The sequence below is a fragment of the Pezoporus wallicus genome, unplaced genomic scaffold (assembly GCF_028554395.1).
Source record: "Pezoporus wallicus isolate ANWC-B61680 ecotype Strahan unplaced genomic scaffold, APGP_CSIRO_Pwel_v1 contig_6566, whole genome shotgun sequence".
In the NCBI taxonomy this organism is placed as follows: domain Eukaryota; kingdom Metazoa; phylum Chordata; class Aves; order Psittaciformes; family Psittacidae; genus Pezoporus; species Pezoporus wallicus.
The window spans coordinates 3,544,423-3,557,110 of NW_026638763.1; the positions used below are offsets into that span (position 1 = coordinate 3,544,423).

Genomic DNA, 12,688 nt, shown 5'->3' on the forward strand with positions numbered 1-12,688 from the left:
ACCACAAAGTTTGCCACTAATTCAGGTGCACTATTTCAATGTTGCTTTGGCTTAAAAATAAAAGGAACCAGCATGCTTTTTATAGAAGAAATTACAGCAACAGTAAACCAAGGGCACCACTCCAAGATGCAGCGTGCTTCTGCATTTAATTCTGTACTCCAGAACCAGAGACATGCAGCGAGCCTGGAGTTCATCATACTGCGTCAAGGTAATCAGAGATGTACAGAAGTTAGGGCTGTGGATCCAGTATAACCTCAGAAGTGATTGCTGCCTGCCCTAGGGACACTCACAGTAGCCTGAAGCTAGGGTATTGTCTTAAGCATGGCAGCAAGCAGCTCCCCAGAAAAGACAATTTACCCTGCCAAGAAACAGGTAGCTCATGTCAAACCACACTGACAGACCTGCACCACAACCAGAGCTGAGCTGATTCATTTGCAATTTGCTCTGTGTATCTGTTTGCATTGAACACACTCTTACAACAAGGGAAGTATCTTATGACTGTTACTGGGATGAAGTATGAGCAGTAAACAACTTCTAAATCCTTTTTAAGGTTTTTTATAAACCCTTTCATTTCCCAGACCAGGTAAACAAGCCAAGAGCAGATACTTCAGTGAGCTGAACTCTGATGGAAACCAAAATTCAGTCTAAACCAGATTCAGTTATTATTGTTCGATTAATAAGAATTAGTTTGATTTGCTTGGTTGAACATGTGAGGTCAGTTATAGAAGAAAGCCCAAAAAAGCTATTAAATATCCTAAATTAAGTATCTGTTTAATATAGCTGTTAAATATCCTATCATTTTCACTTCGAAATGAAAGATGGTCCTTTACAATTGCAGCACTTTTCCCCTTGTTTTTCAAACTCCTTCCTCATTTTTTTTTTTTTTACATGCTGTAATGTTATAGTAGTTCTCAAAAGCTCTGCTACTAGCTCTAACTGATGTCTACATACAAGAGATTAGAGCAGGTGAGCTTCATTCACGCTGCCTTGTCAAGAACATCTTGAACCTCTGCAGGTAAACTCAAGTCTCTGCACCAGGCCCTCAGGTACCTGTGCCCAGAGCCATTTTCAAAGCTGACTGACTCTACAGCCCTGTGATGCAACCAGCTCCCAGAGCTTGCACAGCCTTCAGCATCAATCTGAGTGCGTGCCCAGATGACCAGTTAAAAAACAACACAACACCCCACCCCCCCACCCCCACCCCCAATCTTCTCCCTCCAGCACAGGAGACAGAGACGTCTTTGATGCTGCTCTTCCTTCTGTGCCCCAGGGTCAGGAGTAGCTGCTGTTTCAACCCAAAGCACGTGGCTATGCTATTTCTGACGGGCAGAAGCAGAAGCCAGCTCCTCAGGGAGCTCCAGTGTGAGCATGGCGATTGTACGGTGACTGGACGGATAGATGTGCTTTCGCTTCTAAGCCTTAAAGAAATGAAAGCACATCTATGAAAGTTTCAGCAAGGGGAAAAAATAAAGCAGAAAAAAAGGCAAGGCAAAGGAGTTTCAGAGAAGACAGCCCCTTGAGCGATTTCCAAACATCAAAGGCCTCTAGCGTGTTCTCCTCATCTGAAACCTTTGTTCACCCACTCTGTGCCTGCAGGCACGTTCTAGCTATGCTCAAAAGGCTCCGGCAGCGCACGGACAGCTCTGTGTCCACACGCATTACCTGCCTCCAGCTCCGATTACCTCACGCTGTCACTTCAGACCAATCAAAGCTCCTTTTCCGTGGTGTGAAGCTGGGTGGGACCAACCCCGGAGTCTCGAGTCCCAGAGAACTCCAGTAGGTCTGTATCAGACACGGTCCTGCCCAGCCTGTCTGCTCCTTCACCCATAAAGCAGGTACGGTTCAGGTGAGTGCTTCTGGGCACCATTAGGTTGACCGGCACATACCTGGGTGTTTCCCACTTTTCCCACTTCCCTCCCTTTGTTCACACGGTGATTCCTCTTCTTCTAGAGTCTGCATTTCTCTTCTGATGTTCTCCTCAAGGTTAGCTTTTCCCACCCACCTCTGTGTTTGCCTCCACGGCTTTTCCCAGTGTTTACAGTGCACGCTTACAATCCCAGCACGTCCAGCTGCATGGAACTGCTGCCCTTAAACACATCCCTGCCATCATGTGCACTTCTGTGAGCAGGGCATGGGTAGAGAACAAGGAGGGCCACAAAGGGTCTCTGAAGACAACTGTAACTGTCAGTCCTTTTACTTCACCCAGTCACATAAGGAAAGCTCCTGACGGGAAAATCCTTGTTCCCCATTAGGGATCAACTGCTGTTATCTGTGTGCAAATTCAGAAGCAGTGCTTATGTGGGTGAGCTAACAGGTGTTTTCTTCAGCCTGGAAACTGCAGGCAGGATCTGTCAGCATAGCACTGCAGATGGGTTCAATCTGTTAGAACTTGTTCTTTCATAGACTAACACACCACACATGCTCATAACAGCAGCATGTCCCTTTCACATCTCAACATACAAAGCTTGTGTGCTCAAACTCAGGTTCAGATCAACTCTTAATGAACTGCTGCTCACTCCTCGCCCTGCACTGCTGAACATCTGGAGGCTGCTGCAGACCTCCTCAGGTTAGAACAACCCCACAATGGTTTTGTTGAGCCTAGTCCCAGTGCTGACCAGGCTGAGACAAAGCACCTTGGGATGGAGCTGGCCAAGCAGAAGGAGGGAGCCTCTGTCAGCCTGCCGGCAGCCAAGGCTACATGACACTTGCCCCTGTGCAGAGTGTTTGGGATGGCTTCTCTGCCTCCTCAGTCTGCAGGGGCTTCCCTGGAGCTAGATGTAGTAAATGAAACAGTCTGGGGTTCACTGCCTCTCCAATCTCTTCATACAGGGTTCCTAGGGAGTTTCTCTCAGTAGCAAATGACATGAAAAGGAACAGGCATGAAAATACCCTAGGAACAGCAATTGTTTCTACCACGTAAACCTAGGGGTCTAACCCAACCTTCTTTGAACTCAGTGGAACTTTTGTGTTCACAATAATAGTTCACTAGACCCCAACTCCTTATTCCTATAAGTTGGCAAGAAAAGCTAGAAGAGGGAGGAGCTCACTCCTGGATTTGGCTAAGTATGTGCTACCTTGCACATATACACTGCAAAGCCACTGCAATACCTTTGCTGAGCTTTAAGTAAAGCCACTAAACTTGACACCAGATCCTCACAGTTTCATGCCATTTTGAGCCCTAGATGTCAGCAGCCCCACATTGCCAGCTGGTCCCTTCACCCCACCAGTGCTCACAGCTCACACCACTGCTGTGGGTGGGCAGAGAGCACCCACCACCCATGAGGCAGCTGAAGAAGGCATCATGCTCAGTAGCCTGCCTGTTCCTAGGGAGTGCTGATAGGTTACATCCCGCGTAACACAAGACTCTAATTATCTTACAAAAGCACCTAATTCCTTGTCAGCTGTAGCCTGTCAGAAGGAAATAAGAAAATCAATAAATTCAGAAGACTGTAGAGAAAAAGAGGGAAAAGAAAGAAAAAAACACACTGAAATGAACACTTTTTTCACTCATCAAAACTGAAGAAGATTACTACTGGAGTAGCAAGCCTACTACCTAGTCAAGACCAGAACTTGGCCTGGGCTGTACAACCCAACTCTGTATTTCTTTTCCAAGCAGGCGGGGAGGTGGGTTATATTTTTTCAGCAGTGCTGTTGCTATGAACTGTGCCATTTCTTCCCGACTGGAATGCTGATTGCATTTTGCTTGAAGTATAGTGTAGCTCAATACAGATCTGTCTGCCAAAGTTGGATGTTTTGAAATGCCACCCATTCCTGACCTGTGTGATTGAAATGGAAGGATTACTGTGTTCAGATGTTTAAGCATGTGGCTAGAGAAATCCCTGTGCTGCTAAAGCTCTCGATTCACTGAAGTCAGGCAAAGCTACTCGCTCCATTACTGGAAGGCTTCAGTATTACTGGATTTATCTTGATTGCCCAAATTTCTAAAGAGCTAAAGGGTGTTTCACACCTCCAGAACATGGAGGATTTTTTTCTTCATAATTGAAAAATGTACAGATAGAGAGAACTGCTGCAGAGAGGCAGAAAGCAGAAACTGCCAAGAATGAATGGCATTATTATTTTACATGCCGTTATCAGGTGACACTGGTAACATAAGTGGATGTATTTTATAATGACATTTAAACTAACATTTGTCACTGTTAAAAGCTGAATTCCACATCACACCAGATCCCTTAATTAAAGTAGGCAAGCATTATTGGCTCTGTTGTAGAAGTGGTGATTCACAACAGAAAGCAGCAGAGGCGTAGGTTCCCACAGGGCTATGAAGGATTTCCTATATCTACTTTAAACCCCAGTGCTTCCTCCCAGTCCTGTACCCTTCTTTACCCAGCAGCCACATAACTATGACCCTGAAAGCCCAGAACAACATGCTTCTGTTTGCAGAGACCACAGTTAGACAGGAGCGATCTGTTGTGTCCATCTTGCTGGGCTATTTAGCCTTAGCACAGTACTCAAGTGGTGCAGTTAACACTGTTTCTAACACAAGCTAGGCTTGATGTTAGCTCTAGGATCCCTATACAGAGCTCTGCTGCGTGGTGTAGACACACCCTGAGTCAGCTGTCATTAGCTGGTTATCAATCCTGACAGAGAACCCTGAACACAACATCTGTAAAGGGCTTAAGTGGGAGTTAGGCACTAGTTAACTTATAAATTAAAGCATGAATTAAATTATCCACTGAAGAAAGTAAAGGGCAATTTAAATTTCAGTTCATTATGAAGTCAAAGCAAGGAAGCCAATTTACACCAGCTAAGGATTTGGCTTAGTTTTTCCTCCATGTGATTTGAAGCCCTGTTCTGTTGCAGGAGAGGATGTGCAACATGAAGTTATCCTGCTGCATGACACTGGAGACTTACATCAAACATTCTACATAGTACTTTCAATAAACTGTTTCAGACCTTTTGCAATCCACTATATACATTGCGTAGTTTATGTGAAAATACTGGGGGGCAAGGGGATACCAACAAACAACTTTATGTGGGATCCTTTGAATTTCCAGTTAAACACATTTACAAATATATCATTATTATAAGCAGCTTTTTTGTTTAATTCCTTGTCATCATCATTCCAAAGAAGGCTGCCCATTTCTAACACGAGAGAAAGAACTGAAAATAGTAAAATGCTCTGAGATTAGGAAAGCTGAGTATAAACTGTTGATCACTAAGTTGCAAAGAATTGTAGACATTAGTTATACCATTTAGCATGACAAAAGCATAAAATAAATCCTTCAGAGAGACTGGGTAAAATTCTTACTGTGATGTAAAAAAGCAATGTCCCACTCTTGTTACTGAACACAATAAACTCATAGTATTAATCTCATGGGTCTCAAAATCAGTATTTATTTCTGGCTGCATACGATATACCTATTTGCCCTATTTGCCTTGAAAACACCTGCGAGCAACTTTCTGCTAGCTGGAGGCAGTTGCTCCTCAGGTTTCAGGTCCCTTATCTGGGATTCCGCAGGGCCAAGTCTGCAGAGGTAAACTGAGGAGTGCCTGGCAGTGTTCCCAGGCACTGATGCCAACTGGCAGACAGCAGCCTGAATCCATGCTAGTAACTGTCCCTGGGCTCAGCACAGGGTGGCTGTATACCAGCTGCCAGCAGAGATCAGCCTCTATACTGTCCTGGCTGTCAGATCATGCCTGCAATTGTCCGAGGGGAGCAGGAGCTGGAATAGGGCAATACTGTTTTCCAGGACATAGTCTCACTGTCCTGGGGGAGAGGAAACAGCCATGCTCATTTCATTTAAGAGCACGGGGGCAGCCACATCCCTGACCTTTCTCTCCATAGAGACAAGGTGAGCAAGGGGAAACCGTGGCACTGTGCCCCTGCAGTCTATGCCACCACACGGATGAGCCCTCCTTTCCCAAGGGAAGCACAGCCATGCTGGAGGTATTCCTTCCTTTTCCTCTACCCACTGGCCAGTCAGCAAAGCTGTGCTGGGATACAAATGCCCCTGTGGTCAGTGCAGCTCTGAGGATACAGGAAAAGGAGCACTCCTGAGTAGTTACAGAGCTACCGCAGCTTCCTCTCCAGGGCAGTCAACAGCAGCAGCCCTGCACGCAGAGGGGACCAGGGGGATGCTTTACAGAAATCTCTCATTCCTGCATGTATCCTAGCAACACCTCTCCGAGGTTAGAGATACAATGGCTTTGCCACCTGTTGCATAGGAAGCCTGAGGCAAGTTACATATTGCTTTCTTCCCAGCTCGTCCCACTAGTATGAAGCCACGGCAATAAAAGAACATGCCACAACGGGCACAGGCTGGCCTCCTCTGCTGGGTGCCACACACAGGTATTCACAGCTCTGAAAATACGTCAGCAATGTGCATGTGGGCCAAGGAAAGGTTCTGCTGACACAGGCTGAGGGCTTTCTGATCAAGGCAATAAAAAGGGGGTGTCCTTAATCCCTGCTTAATTTACAGTCACACAGTGCTGAAGGAGGTCAGGTCCTGAGCAGGTATCTAAATAAGCTCTCCAAAAGGGTTGTAGGTGCAAAAAGAGCACAGTGAACAAAACTGAAAGAAAATTCAACCCCTCCTATGCCCTCCCCTTCAGCTTCATTGTGCTGCAATGTAATTATGATGAATGATACACCACCACAAAAACCCAAAACAAGAGACTGGCTGAGGGGTTGAAAAGGTCACCTTTTCCATACAAGATGACGTTCTTCTCCCATCACCCCTTAAGAGTTTTTATTTCCTCAAGGCGGGGACAGGATATTGAAAATGTTCTAGAAATGATCACAGAACTTAAAAATTCTGTTTTATGGAAGAACTAAAAAAATTGAATCACAATTCTAAAAAATAAAACACAAGACAAACATCTGTAGGAGGGGAAATGGACAATGGATCACCTTTTACACCCAGTGAAGATGGTCCTTTTTCTATCATTCTCCTCCCCATAAAATTTGATTTCTTTTCTTTGGCTTTCACTGAACAAATCCCTTCAGCTACAATATTCACTTGTGACTTGAACCTCATTTTATCTTAATATACCATTTATCTACATTCCTGCAAAACAAGCAAATAAGAAACTATGGATTTTTTTTTCTGGGTTCTTTTTGTGCTACTGAACTAATCACTGCTGAGTCAATTTTATTCTAATATAGTAAAGGAATTCAAGGGTTGCACAGGCACACACAAGGGGAGCCTCTGTCCTCAAGGCCAATAGGGAAGATGAGGTTATCACTGCTCAGTCAAAGATACATCATTTGCTGTAGACCTCTCTCATTCATCTTCACTCAGAGGAAAATATGGGATACTTCATAAGTGGTTTTGGCACTTGTGAGTTATCCCTCTTTCCTCACTCATGAAGATAAATGTCATAATGAAATGCAGCCATCAGGTATTCTCTGTATTTGGAGTACTCAAACTGTGAACAACGATTATACCTTTTCATTGGATAAGTTAAGGTTGACTGCCTGGCTACCTGGGGAAGACAGGAATGATTTGCACTAGCTCACAGGCAATGAATGGAAGAAGGTGGCATACCTTCTCCCTCAGCATCAGTTATTCTGCTAAACCCAGGCTGAACAATACGTTCAGCATGTCAAACCTGCCTTTTCACTTTAAGGCTACTTGGCAGCTGAATCTGCAAGCTGAGATAAGTCCAGCTGAGATGGCAGCAGCCACTTCATTAGCTCAATGTCTGTCTGGTTTTGACGCTTTTGTGGAAACATTAACTGCATTTCTCTAACAAGGGGGAAAAGTAGCTTTTTCAGGTGAGATTTATTGCAAGTGTCATGAGTTTTAGGATGTGGTCCTAGCCTGCACTACACAAACAAAAACCCCTTCAGGTTGACAGATATCAGGAGTGAGAACTGAATCACGTTTCCTGGGTGAGATAAGACTTAATGCCTTCATAGCTGTCACTTCTTTTTATAGTGTATGGGAGGAAATTCAAGCATTCAAAGTTACATTTAAATATGAAAACATGACAGACATATCTGGCAATAAAACACAGCTGGTAACAACACAGCGTAAATAATGCAATGGTACCGCACAGGAGGCCGAAACCCTGTCTCTGGCTAAGTCTGAGAATAACCTGCAGGTGACAGCAGCTTCCTCATTTATTTAACAGAGGGAGTGGAGTTTGTATTTGTATACTGTGCAGTACTGGGCAGAAATACCCTCAGGAACCCATCGTCCAGCACTGCACAAACACGAACAGAACTTCCCAAATGTCTGTGAACAAGGCAAAAGTGCTAGAAAGACAGTTCTTCGCACACAAGGCAAGAATTAGGTTCATATTTTACTTAAGTGCAAGACATGCACCATTCAGCATCCCATCTCTTGAAATCTGCAGCGGACTTGAAGGATGCAAACTCAGAGGGGCTGCTTCATCTTAAATTTAATAACAAACCACTGGTTGTGTATGACGTAAATATGGAGCAGTTGGTAGACACAGGATAGGTTCAGACACAGCTGGTTTATCACAGCCGCACCACGCACAAGATCACCAACTCCCATGTCCAACAGTCATTTTTATGCAGCTACTAATGCTAAAGATGTGTAAGGAAAATAAATTAAGTATTAGTATGCTCCAGGGAGAGCATCTGCAACAACAAGCAGGTTGGGGGTTAAAATAGCCAGGTGCATCCTAACCAGTATACAAAATAGTCAAAGAACAGCTGCTGATGAGACTCGGGAGGCCCTGCACATGCTATCTAGAAAATATTAAGAGTATTTTGAAGCACACACTGGCTAATTTTCAGCACCCAGAAGCTATTTAAGTGCTCAGTGGAGACAAGCTAGTGTTATTAGGGCAATTCTCTTTGAAGAGACAACAATACATTTGGAGCCAAATAATCCCATCAGAGGCCTTTGTAAACACCTAAATCAGATGAAGTGGCTGTGATGATCTCATGTTGGGGAAGATTCAGCAGCTGAGCCAAAGCAGGTTTTCTCACGACACTTGGAAAGAAAGTCAAGCTATTTGCTGGGCAGTTTTGGCACCATGCCTATCACATACAAGCAGCTTCTAGAGGGAATCTCTGGAGTATGAGGAACTGCCTAGCTGCCTCAATGAGAAAAACCTTGAACAAAAGACTACAAAATAAAGGTTTTTACCTTACTGAGCAGCAAAGCCATAGCTAAACAAGCACTGAAAGTACAACCCTTGCCTCCTGGCAAAAACAACAGCCTTAGACCCAAGAGGAAAGGGTTCCAGTCTTTCTCTGGCCTTGGCTTCACGTCACCTCTCTGTTTCAGTGTCACCCAGTCTAGTGACCTTTACAAAGCATTTTGAGACCCACAGTCAAGAAAAAGTATATGAAGAAAGAGATAATACTACTATTACCTGATGGTATAGCTCTGTATTATGTGAAGGCATAGTCACAATGAACACCCTAAATCAGAAAGATGGGAAGAAATATAGAAACAGAAGCAGAGGAAATTGGCTTATGACAGTGACAGAGAGAAGAGGATAGCAAGGATTTTCAGATCTTGGAAATCACTCTGCTATCAGCATGATGGTCTCAGTTAAGGAAGTTGTTAAAAGCATGACCAGAAAAGCGAACATGATCAGAGTCAGCCAAAACTGTTTTAGTTTGTAAAGTGTTTCAAGCCTCCTTTCCCCTCCTCTTTTTGAAAGCTTTGCTGCACAGCCTGGTGAGGGAACTGGAAGTACTTGCGTGCTGCTCTGAATATTGCAACACAAAAAAAGCAAAGGGTAAAGGGTGCCTAAATATAGTTCAGAAGGCTCCCATCTCTTTGTACTCTGGTTCGAACATCACATCCAGCTCAGGTCACTGACTTTGAGTCAGCTTTTAGCCACTAGCAGAAGTAAGGCTATTCCACAATCACCAAATCTTAGGGTAGAAATTATCATAACTGATGAGGAACCAGGTATAAATAAAATACTTTTAGTGAACTCCCTAAAAAGAGTTTGCAAATGTCTGCACTTTATTAAGTTACAGTCCAGTGATATTTAGCCAATTTTTAATGCCCCAAACCACTGACTGCAAATTCTCAGCTGTGAGAAATGAAATGATCTATCCCACATCATGATCCAGCCCTGAGTTTGCAGATGAACATAAACCGATGAACTTGGCTTACATTTTTGTCTTAAGAAAAAGAAGCATTTTCCCCACATATATAATGCACTATTTTTGCTTAGAAAAAGAGTTCTCTACCACATTTTTCCTGTCCTCCCTCACCCTCCAGTGCAGCCACAAAGGAGACACAGCAGCAAGAGCAGAGGCAGAGGGGATACTAAAGCTAAGCTAACTTGGCAGAGAACATGTAACCTGAAGCAGCACACGTGCAATAACCAAGGATCACAAGGAAACCAACATGCTTATGATATCAAAACTAAGGAAAAAAATCATCTACTCTTTCAACAACTATTTCTGTTTCAAATTCACAGCTTGGCATGACTTCCACACACAGCCTTTGATCAGCATTGCAAAAAGTACAGTTGTGAACCAAAATAAGAATGAAGTACCAACAAACCTCTTGAGCAACCAACAGCTGCCAGCCGCTCATGGTGCACAATGCAAGAGACTGAGAACTTTGGGGCAAAAATTCAACAAGGTCACTTGGGTTCTTGCAACTAATCCATCACATTTGCAAGTTTCACTTACCCGTCAAGTTCTTCAGTCCAAGTTCCCTGAGTCCAAAGTTACCATCCTTTCTGTAGTTCAGAAATATTGCCAAGGCATAGCGCTCTTCATAGAGTTTGGTCCCACGAACGATGCGCAGGTTCTCCAGAGGCAAGTATTCAAACTGATTCAAAGCCACCAAAACATAGCCCGTGACTTCTCGGATAGACTGAAATACAAGAATGAAACAAGCACATTAGAAATGGTCCATTTTGAGTTGTTCTCATTTTCTCATTCAGTGGATGGTTTAGTATGATATGCTGGTCCCCAATGAAAGAAAAAGAACACAAAAAAAACCAAACACCAGAAACCTTTGGAAACAGATTCTATTTCAGCTTATTGATTTTAAGCACTTTCTTCTTTTTCAATGTAACTGAGTTTTTAGAGATACTTGTTTGAAAAGTAGAAAATAAAGGGATTCTTTCCAGTTTTCTTAAACTGTAGCAAAAATTCACATTAAAGCATTAAAGCTGCATGAAAGGATGACTTTGTACAACTCAAAGCAGAGAGCAGGTTAAAGGCCCCTACAGTACATAAGCAGAATCCAGTGGGGCAATGGCACAGTTCAGGTAAGATTGTCTGCAAGTAACTTTCTGTTGCACTGGGTATTTCAGGGTGAGACAGAAGGGACACAACATGGGGTAAGAGACACCTCTGGAAAAGCTCATCACTGAACAGGAATGGATGGTAAACATGGGGGACAGGTTTGGAAGAGTAAATAAAGACAAGGCACATACGTATTAACACACACTTTTGTACTTCTAAACGAAATCAATCACTGAACATTTGCAAAGATTCAGCTTCTGGTTTCCTTTGGAAGTGCTACAACCATATGTGCTATATAACCCAGACTTTGATCAAAACCACTATCAAAACCTTTAGCAAAATGACTGGTGCATCTTTGGGTTGTCTAAAATCTTTGTTTGCTTTAAATGAACTATTCAGCCACCCTCCTGACTGCCTGGGTTGTAAAGGGGAAAAACCACCCCACAATCCAAAAACTAGAGATATTTTTTCAAAGTACAAAAGCTTAACAGAACTAAGAGGGGTTTAGAAAGAAAAAAAAACTAAATTAAAGTATGTTCTTTTAGAAAATAAAGTTCATTTTAAAGAATTTAAATAACTGGCCTAGAAATCTGCAAACACCTTTCAACATCCACATAGAGCCCCACCATCCTCAACGGGACTTCATACAGGCTGAGGAATGCTCCTGCTCCCAGAAACTGATCCTCCATGTTGGAAAGAGTGTTTCAAATACAGTTTTCAAACCTCACCTAACTGCATGCCTGCAATAGCCTGCAACCACTGTGTACACGCATGTTTATGTGCGTACTGACATACAGTAGGCAGAAATTGACCTAAGTTGTGTGCTTACATGGGTGCATGTGCTTTTCTCTTCCCTTTGGCAATGTCAATACCTTAAACAAAACATAGAGAAATTCTGCTTAGAGTAATGGGCACTGGCTACAGGTAACATGATGGGGATACCAGTAAATATTGTAATAAACAGGGGAACACAAACAGGCATCAAATTCAATGTGTTGTGTATGTATCATTGCTAAAGAAAAGCAACATGGATTTGCAGCACAAAGGAGAAGCTTCTGCCTTGCTGGTTCAGTGCAGTTGCCATGATTTCATGTGTAAACGTGCAAGTGCCTTTTAATTAGGTTTATAAAAGTTCATCAGATTATTAAGAAGTGTGGCAGTATATATAAGGAAGGGTTTATATGCCACAAAGTCTACGCATGACTTGTCCTTCTGAAGTCAAACATCTGTACTCAGCTGAACCTGCTGAAAAAGCTCTGGAGCTGTTTCAAGACTTGCTTGGCATCTAAACAGAGCACAGGACTTTGATGAGAACCCAGCTAGGTTGAGAAGTACGGTTCAGTAGCTCAATATTAACTGTATACCCTGGGACACTGATTCCACTATAATTAGAAGCTTCCCAGCACTTTCATGGTAGTTCTCTGCTTTCAGAACTTTCATCTTAGCCAGTTTAGTCAGGAATTTGGTTTTCATTGTACACAAGAGTTTCCTTAGGCTGCCTTTTGCAGCCTCTCTTCAGAACTG

The 12,688-nt window shown here is 43.3% G+C and overlaps 1 protein-coding gene across 7 annotated transcripts in view; it reads right to left on the reverse strand.

Moving 5' to 3' along the window:
- ERBB4 (erb-b2 receptor tyrosine kinase 4) overlaps nucleotides 1-12,688 on the reverse strand; it is a 606,677-nt gene that overhangs the window by 278,463 nt on the left and 315,526 nt on the right. For all 7 annotated transcript variants that reach the window (XM_057412359.1, XM_057412357.1, XM_057412354.1 and 4 more), the window contains exon 3: nucleotides 10,601-10,787. In XM_057412359.1, the coding sequence (XP_057268342.1) occupies nucleotides 10,601-10,787 (187 nt within the window). The remainder of the gene's footprint in view (nucleotides 1-10,600; nucleotides 10,788-12,688) is intronic.